Source organism: Papaver somniferum, chromosome 2 (genome assembly GCF_003573695.1).
Source record: "Papaver somniferum cultivar HN1 chromosome 2, ASM357369v1, whole genome shotgun sequence".
In the NCBI taxonomy this organism is placed as follows: Eukaryota; Viridiplantae; Streptophyta; class Magnoliopsida; order Ranunculales; family Papaveraceae; genus Papaver; species Papaver somniferum.
The window spans coordinates 53,199,656-53,209,574 of record NC_039359.1 but is presented as its reverse complement, the minus strand read 5'-3'; the positions used below and the strand labels follow the sequence as shown (position 1 = coordinate 53,209,574).

The 9,919-nt window shown below is 37.0% G+C and overlaps 1 protein-coding gene across 1 annotated transcript; it reads left to right on the top strand.

The window, feature by feature from the left end:
• The first annotated feature begins 4,835 nt into the window (after positions 1-4,835).
• LOC113353290 (ankyrin repeat-containing protein BDA1-like) lies at positions 4,836-6,675 on the top strand. The gene is made up of 2 exons (XM_026596937.1): positions 4,836-5,510; positions 5,756-6,675. Exons 1-2 carry the CDS (start codon positions 4,863-4,865, stop codon positions 6,656-6,658), a joined length of 1,551 nt encoding a protein of 516 aa, XP_026452722.1. The 5' UTR covers positions 4,836-4,862; the 3' UTR covers positions 6,659-6,675.
• The last annotated feature ends 3,244 nt before the right edge of the window (positions 6,676-9,919 follow it).

Genomic DNA, 9,919 nt, shown 5'->3' with positions numbered 1-9,919 from the left:
TTGAATGCTACGATGTACCAGATTTCTTGAATCACAGGGCTTTTATCCTTGCAGCAATTCAAAAAATATTCAGGAATTTTGAGAGCAAAGATATTTCCAAGCCGTTTCCTCTTCAGCAAGAACACAGAGAATAGTTGAAATTTGAGAGCAAAGATATTTCCAAGCCATTTCCAAGCCTTTTTGAGAGCAAAGGTCTGGTTTCTGCTCCTGCACCATTCCCAACTCCTCCGCCACTTCCCAATCCTCCACGTGCACCACCAGCCCCAACTCCAACACAGATAGCAATTCAACCACATGTACCACCTCTTAGTCGACCGTCTCCACCAAAATCTGCACCACTACAGATACCAACCCCGTATCGATTCCACCACCATCAACTCCGCCTCCACCAATTCCACTAGCAGTGTATGTACCACCACTACCTACAACATTACCTACACCTACGCTATCTCCAGCGTCGCCACCAACTCCTCCGACACCTCCACCAATTCCACCACCGCCTCTCCATGCCACAACTTCCTCTTAGACCACCCTCAGCACCTCCCTGAAGACCGCAGCTAGCACATGACATTTGGCTTTCCAAGTTCAATTGGTGAAAATACGTCTAAAACGCCACCACCAATACCATTCATTTCTTCCTCTTATTTAACGCGGCTAGCACCTGACATTTGGCTCCCACAACTTAGTCAGCACTAGATTTAAACCATCACCAAGATACTCACCACCACTACCATGAAACCATCACTCATTTCTTCATTTTCTTTATCAGCTTCTGAATAAACGTTTGGTGCCCCCTCTAATAAAAAAACGAAAATTCAAACCAGCTCCTGCACCAACCCCAACTCCTCCACTACCTCCCAGTCCTCCACGTCCACCACCAGCCCCAACTCCAGCAGCAATTCCACCACAAGCACCAGCTCTTACTATTCCAACATCTCCACCACCACAGGTACTAACGCCAGTTCCAATTTAACCATCTTCTACTCTGCCTCCACTAATTTCACTTGCAGTGCATATAACACCACCACCACCTACATCCACACCAACACCAACTCAGATTTTACCACTGCCTTCTCCCATGCCATAGCTTCCCCTTACACCAGCATCAGCACCTCCATGAAGACGGCGGCTAGCACCTGCCGTTTGGCTTCCCAATTTCAACTATGAAAGAAAGTCTAAAACCCCAGCACCACCATACATTTCTTCCTCCTCTTGAACACACTGATCCAAACCTACATTACAAACTCTAGAAAATACCCTAAATTTAAAAATCCTGAAAATTGATTTCCCCATTCAAATTTCATTTCGGAATCAACATAAAACAATCCTACAAAAACCCCAAATACTAAAAACCCTAGATTTATCAATCAAATTGAAACATTACGCTCAAATCCAATCAATGATGATGACATTTCTTCTTGTACATTAAAGAAGATGGATTATAAAATGGGGTATGACAAAGGAGATGGAATTTCACAATAAGTACTACAAAAACAATGATGAGAAGAATAATGAATAGAACTAAACAAGGGCATAAAGATACCATTAGAAATGCACATTTGCTGTCAGTAAATTTCTCTTTCTCATCTTCTTCTTGTATTGTTGGTATATCATAACTTATTGGAGGAGCAGTTGTTGAAGAAGCCATTAAAATAAAAAATTTCAAACTTGGGGGAGTCAGATTTAATGAGAAGCAAAAGGGTTTTGAGTTTTAATGAATTTTTTGTTTGTTTAGAGAAAGGAGCATTTCAGTACTGTACTGCCATTAAAGGGAAGGTTTTTTTTTTTTTTTTTGCAGTCACTGATGGTTGTTGAAGAAGAGTGTGAGAGTGTATCTACCTACTTCTACCAGACCTAGACTACTTGGAGTTTGTGTAGGTAGGTGGGTCCGAATGCCACAAAATGTGTCCATGAAACGACATACACGTTGAGTATGGTAAAGGTGTAAGAGCAAGCACCATGATCTATGACTCCATGGTTCACCTTGGCTTAGCAACAATTGTAGGGTTTTCAGAAATGTAAGAAAAAGTTCAGCCATCATGTGAACTACTATAGGGTTTGTATTTAGTTGACTGAATGTTTAGATGATGTCAGAGCGTTTGTTTCTTTAGTTTGAATTAGATTTGATTCGCGAACTGGCTCATACCTAAGCTCTATTCGGACCCGTTTGAGTCAGGAAATAAATTGGTGATTCATGAGACCGTCAAGCCAATGACTCATGTATTTTTGAGCATATCAAGTCAAGTGATTTTAGCCCGTCCTAAGAAAAGAAAATGATGTTAAACAGTGGATCAGCTACTTGATTATCAGCTTTACTATCATAAGAAAACTTAAACTTGAAATCAGATGTTTTCGTTTCTTTCACGATGTTTTTGTTCTCTCTATGAAAGAGAAGAACTTCGTTCATGATCCTTGGTAATTGCATGGTTTTGGTCCAACTCAATGCGTCACGTCTAGCCATGAAGTCCGCTGCTTAAGGACTCGTAATTCCATTTGTATAAGTTCCTTTGGCCCTCTCCATAACTTCCCGTATGATCCCGAAATATAAGTCTAGTACTGAGTTGATAATTCTATATGAATTAAAACTCAGTTTCCACCCCAAAAGGAAATTCAGTTTCCACTAAGTCCAAACCCTAAAGCTAATTGAACAGAAAGTGAACCTTATCTGCTTATGAGTACTTAGTTTCCGTCAGCGCTTAGTTAATTGATAGTGCACATCTCAAACATCTAAACTCTAATAGAGGGTGAAAATATTTTTTTTTAAATGACAATTAGGATTTTAGATTCTCATTTAGCATAAATGATCTCCAATAGTTAGGTTCTTAACTACAGATTTGTAATGATCCCAAACTAATTACATCTCATAAATTCTATTTTAAAAAAATAATATCTAATATAAAACCATCCTATTTTATTTTTTATTTCTTTATGTTTATCTAAATCTGAAATATATGACACAACCTTGACCACTGGAAATAGGGACGGAACCAGGACTTATGCGTCATGAGGTCAATAAAAAATTTGTTTCGAATTTTTCTTCTTTAATCCATATTTAGGCTTCAGATTCAAGTGATCTGTAATCAATACCGTCAACAAATTGTCGAGTCTAATGCACAACTACACAAACAAGGTCATTTTTATTTCCAATTCTAGTCTTTAGATAGATATTGCTGGGTAAACAATATGATTTTCAAGTTTTCGGTTGAAATTTGCACCACAACACACTTGTAATTGTAACACACCCAACCTTGTTGATTCCAGATCTAGTGGGTGCAAGTGGGCCGTCCCTGACTAGAGATGAGTTTTAAATAATACGGTCTTATTTATTCTGGCGAGATTGGGATATACCCGAATTGATTGGAGTATAAAAAATTTAAAAGGTTTTAAAAGACACAATAAAACAACCATGCCGAGCTAAAATATATTCAAAAAAATTTCAAAATCTTTCTTCGAAACTCTAACTATACACGATGAAAAAAAACGGAGAATCAAAATGGATCAAAAGTTGGCAGGGTATTTTTTTTGTCGACCTTGCCGACTAGTATAGTCATTATCTTCCTAGGTTGAATATTGTGATGACTTTTCATCTCTGAAATTAGCATTTACACGGTCGTCACGGTGTCCATCCTTATACCTTGCCGACAATAGTTTAGGCGGCAGGTTATGAAATTAATACCTTGCCGACTATAGTTTAGTCGGCAGGTTGTGAAATTAATACCTTGCCGACTAAACACCTTTCTCTGTATGTCGAAAATATTATAGTCGGCAGGGTATTTTTTTTGTCCTTACCGACTTTTCATACTTTCAGAATTAAAAGTCTCGATTCCTTCTGTAATTTTGATTTTTGAGTACAAAATCTACAAAATCACTCGGCAACTTTGCAATCATGTTGGGCTAGTGTGGTTTCGTTTACGTTATAAATTTTTTTTTCAAAAAATTCTCAAAAATCATAACACATAATCCACGAGTTCATTCGAAATAATATCTAATTTGAGAATTTTAATTAAACTAATTAACTAATTAACTAAATTGATTAACCTAGACACATTATTAGTGTTAATTAAGCAAGGGTAAATTTTTAAAAATAACTTGTTAATGAGTGTTGTGTTTTACTTCATAATGACCCGAATTTCGTCTTATTAGGTATACCTCAATTAATCCGATATACTCCAATCTCGCCAGGTTATTTAGGAAGATTAAATTGGGGGATACATGGATTAATTGGGGGATATGTGCCAGCATGGTTTTTCAATACCGGCAATCCATCGATCATGTCAACAGCATCAAAAATCATGCCGTCATGTATCCCCCAATTTAGTGTTCTTATTTAGGCCAACGTATAAAACCCCAATAATTGGAGGTCTAAAAATGATCTCCGTATAAGATATCTTTTACCTACTATTGGAGATGCTCTAATGGGCTTGAGTACCCCTATTCTTTTTTTAAGAAAAGGCTTAAAAGGCTTGGGAATCAGCTGGGCCAGGTGTGCAATTGCACACCCATATATGCTTCACCACCATAGAGTTGTTGTTCTGCTTGCGGTTTGGACAATCACTATGGTTTGATTATGGTTCCACCGATTTGAGATTTTCCTATCAACTTTAGTTAAAGCAAAAACGCTAACGTAAACCAAGATTTTTTTTTGTTTTCTTGAGCAGACAAAAACAAACAAGTGAACATGGACACTAAGTAAGAAGAAATTTCTGAAATGATTGTAGAATGTAAATCATTGTGCACTGTGGCCCATCGCTGGCATCATACTATTTTTATATCTATTTGCGAAGTCATAACATTATTATTTTGGCATTAGGTAGCAAATTCCATGGTTAGTATATTGCATACACAGAGCTAGTAGGACATTTATGATCAGAATCCCAGATCAATTTGCTAACAAAGAAAATCTGCAAAGAATGGAGAGAATGCTTTACGAAGCATCACTTACCGGTGATGTTAATTCCTTGAAGAAATTGCTTGAGAAAGATCCTTTGATTCTCGACAGGTCAGTGGTACTTACTGATTTTTATGAAACTCCTTTGCACATAGCAGCCTTGCGAGGACATATATTAAGTTGGAAACCTGAACTAGCATCAGAGGTAGACTTGTATGGATTTTGTCCACTTCATGTTGCTTCTGTAAATAAAAATCTTGAGATGGTTCAAGTATTGTTGGATAAAGGTATCTGTATGGTTAGGGATCAAGAAGGCAGAACCCCGTTACATTTAGCAGCCATGAAAGGCCGAATTGATATGATGAAGGTATTGATTGCAAAACAACCAAATGCGATTCACGTAATATCAAATCGAAGAAGGGAAACCATTTTGCATCTTTGTGTCAAGCACAATCGTATGGAGGCCTTGAATCTTTTGATGGATAACTTAAAGGCTGATATTGGTAAGAATGAAACTGTAATAGATATTTCAGATGCCGAGAAAGAATTCATTTCTGCAAATTCAATGGACAATGATGGTAATACTATATTACATCTCGCCGTGGCAAGGAGGCACATAGAGGTATGTCACTGCAATTACTTGAAAACTCAACTAATAAAATGGAATGCGCAACAAATTTGATAGAATCCTATTTTTTGCACTTTTTAAGAACTAATAAGTGTTTACGTGACATCATAATTTTGTCTGTAAATTCATTTTTTTGGTAATTACATATGGAAGAAATTCTTAACACCGGGGTTGTGTGACAGTGTGTTATTATCAAGATCCGACTTTTCGTTTATATATGGAATTTTTATATAATGTAGATGATACAGTACTTAATCGAGGATAATATCGGGATCGAAATTAATGCCTTAAACAACTATAGTTTCACGGCATTGGATACATTGGCACAAATTGTTGGAAGGGATATAAAGGATGTCGAAATTGGAGATCTTCTTCGAGGTGCCGGAGCTTTAAGAGCCAAAGATGAGGCTCAAGTACATTCTGGCCAACTGAAACGGCCTCCTCAAACACAGGCAAAGAGGAAGACTGGAGATGAAAAGGATTGGCTGAAAGATAAAACCAGTGCAATACTTGTTGCAGCATCATTGATGGCAACTTTAGCCTTTCAAGCTGGATTATCTCCACCAGGTGGTGTTTGGCAGGATGATAGCTACTCAACCTCCAACAATATTGTAAATGCTGCTGCTACTGATCGGTTAGTGCACTATGTAGGAAGGTCTATATTAGCTCAGACAAACCCAACCTTTTACCTTATCTACATGGTAGCAAACACCCTGGCGTTCACTGGGTCACTGACCACAATGGCTCTACTCGCAACTGATATTCATCGGAAGCAAAAATTTTACCTTTGGTTGCTTGTGAGTAATATGTTCATCGTAAGCATGGCAGCGGGGATTGTTTATACAATATCTGTGATAAGCATGACGCCATCAAAATTTAATAGCCCCCCTATGAATGCTTACCCAATTGATCGATCACTCTTTTTGTTTATAATTATCTTCATGACCGTCCAGTTCTTTTTTTTCACTTATACTCATGCTCTTACTCCAATTTATACCTGCAAGGTATGTACCCCGAGTATTCGAAAAAATAGAGGACCGAAGAGCAACTTGGAGAGGACACTAATCAAGATAGAAAACAACAAGTTACTTAATTCTTCAGTGAAAATCATCCTTTGTATCTATTTGTGCTTATCTCATTAAGTGTGGGATCAATACATAAGCTGAGTTACATTAGTGAAAATAGTTAATGATAGCATTCACTGTGCCTTTCAAGTAGGTGTCGTCCTATGTTTATATCGTTCTTTGGAACTAACCTTCCTCCACTTGGGGTTAAGCTAATAATCAACTTCTGCGTATGTTATAGACAATAATGTACATCAATTCATGTTGCCTATATAAACCGAAGAAAGAAAGTATTTCTATGTTTTGGGCTAATTACATTTAAGAAGGAACGCTGAAAATCCATTCGGAATGGTGAACTCGGGGAACATCAATAATAATTCTCTTCATTTCTGCGAGTGGATAGGTGCTAATGGAGTCGCGGGGATTGATCCTCGAATCTCTAGTCAATGTACTACGTTTGAGCTTGATGGGCTTGCAGGCTTGCAGCCACGAATATGACACTTGCCATGTTTTTCCCGTAAGTCAATGAACACACGGAGACTTCTGTATTTGAACGAACCCTGATTTTGGGCATATTGAAATCTTACTAGGCATGATGTATAAAGACAAAAAAAGGTTGTGAAATAGTAAAATCAGATTAACCCTTAACCCAAATTTTTTTAATGACAAATTTGCCCTTTACATATTAGTGTTAGTAATATTCATTAGTGATTAAATATTTTGTTTAGTGATTAAATATTTTGTTTAGTGATTAAGATAATTTTCAGAATTATAAAGGTTGTTTAGATGATTTTTTGGATCATGGTTCGGCGAAACAAGTTGAGGTTCGGCTCACATCTATGAGCCGAATCTACCAATTGATGAACGGTTCGGCTCACTGAATTTGTTTACAGCATGCGACGAACCTATAATTTTCAATTCCAACCCTTTTGCTAGACACTAGTTCGGCTTATATGAAAGTTTCATAATAAGCCGAACAACATCCTGATACCCCGGAAAAAAAATAATTACTGGTTCGGCTTATATTTCGAAAATCGTATGAGCCGAACATCAATTTGTTATTTTTTGCGTTAAAATATTATTATTGGTTCGGCACATATTGAGAATATCGTAATAGCCGAACCTCGTAAATGTGCTAGGTTCCGCATATATAATGATTATCGAATACGCCGAACTCTTATGCATCTCTATCTGTGACTAGGTTCGGTTTGAGATTTCATGAAATTTCATGCCGAACTGTTCATATACACTTACAGGAAGCTTTTGTGAACAACAGTTCGGCTAAAAACGAAACTCAATTTTGAGCCGAACCCAACACTGTAACCGTCATTTAATCGATGAAAAACAACAAATAGGAGATTGGGTTTGTAAAACTTACTTTCTTATCCTCATTTCCGGAGTTGGAGATGCAGTTCGTTCAATTTCTGGTTCAATCGGTGGTTGATTTTCAGTTTCTACACCTTCATCTTCAATTGGTTCTTCTTCTTCTTCAATTGATGGATTAAAAGACGATTTGGTTTGCCTAGTCCCTGCTTTTCTTTGTACGAGTCATTATGTGGTTGAGTTTAATCGACGATCAAATTTTTACGAATCGACAATTAATCACGATGATGAATTTTTTTCGCAGGAGGGAGAAATGTTCGGCTAGAGGAGGAGGAAGAAGAGAGATGTTAAGGGATACTGATTTTGATTTTTTAGAAAACTGATTTTAGATTTTTGTATTAAGGGTATATAGGTAATTAAACTATTCATAGGATACCTCTTATAAGATCATCCAAGATGGGACTATTGTTTTGTATGCCTAGAAAGATTTAGGTATGCCCAAAATCAGGCGTTCATTGTGGCACTCCTTTTAGGCACCAACTTATAGACCCCAAGTAACTTTAAAACTTCATTTGTCTACATTTAAATCTTCAAATCAGAGGACGCGCGTGATATGTGTGAATCAGTGATGTACTATCAAATTATCGTAGAGCATAAATGGTGTCAGGAAACTAAGAAGTCTATGATGACTTTTTAAAGTATTCGAAGAATACAACCACACTGACACTCCAATCAAAGGCCTATAGTGACAAGACCCTCTACCAAATGTTAATGATCCCAAAGACTTCATTGGCTGTGTCCCAAATCAAATGTCAAAACCATCATTAAGAATGGGTCTAAAAAACTCCAGAACCATCATTTGCAGTAGGACGGAGGGCGGGAGTATAAGATAACCGAGTAAATTTTTGATGAGGGCATTTTGTGTCGGAGGCATGGGGGACAAATCATGTCTTGACATATGTTTTTCTAATTAATTGTTTTAACAAATTCTGTTATCAAAAATATAAAGGATAAAATATCACCAATTAAGATAGCCAGTATTTTCACCGAAAATATATATTTTTTATATATTTGGAAACAAAATTTGATGGAATCAATTTATAGCAAATACAGGTGTCAAGACATGATTTATCCCCCATGCCCCCATCAAATATTTTTCCTAATCTGGATTAAATTTCCACAAGTTTGCCATGGCTTATCCTATTATGAGGTCCTTCATGCATTTAGCCTATCAATATTACAGAAAAGAAATATAGAAAATGAAGGATTGTTTTTATGGTTGTGAACGCCTAAGCTAGACAACTGGTTCCCATTAAGTAAGCTTTTGCAATCCATCCCACATGCAGTTACATCTTTCTCCTGTTCAAAATATCAATCGTTGTCTGAGCGTCTGTTTCCACTGATGACCATCACTGTATCCATGTGTAGGTTTGCTCTATATCACCACTTTTCCTTCTGCTTTTCAGATGCCTGTCCATATTGTTTGGACGTTTTTAGTGGTTGTGGGATGCTCCACCAAAATCATAAACCTTACCTGAAGGTAATCTTCAAGTGCATTTTCAATAGACAAAAATTAGTATCCCCCCTCAGAAGTTCAAGGGCCGTCCCTATTGTTTTAATTTAACACCTGAGTTAAAACATCATAATGCTTTTGGTTTCATTACTATTACTATTAATTATGCAGCCTGTTACTATTAGTCTCATCATTTCACGTATGTCCTGAGGCTGAGAGCTGAAATCACATGATAAAACGACAAATAAAGCATTGTTTATCAAAGTTTGTAAAAAATCTACATTTTCGTGATGAAACCTTGATTATTTATATGAATCACTGGTGACTGGCATAGCACATTTTGCATGATTTTTACGTTTTTGTGTGGGGCGCGTGATTTGTGCGATGTGATGTGCTATCAAACATATAGAATAAATGGTGTCATCAGACTAGAATTTTTTTTGATGCCTTTTTAAAGCTTTCGTAAATACATTCACACTGACACTTCAAAGGCTGTCCTTCAG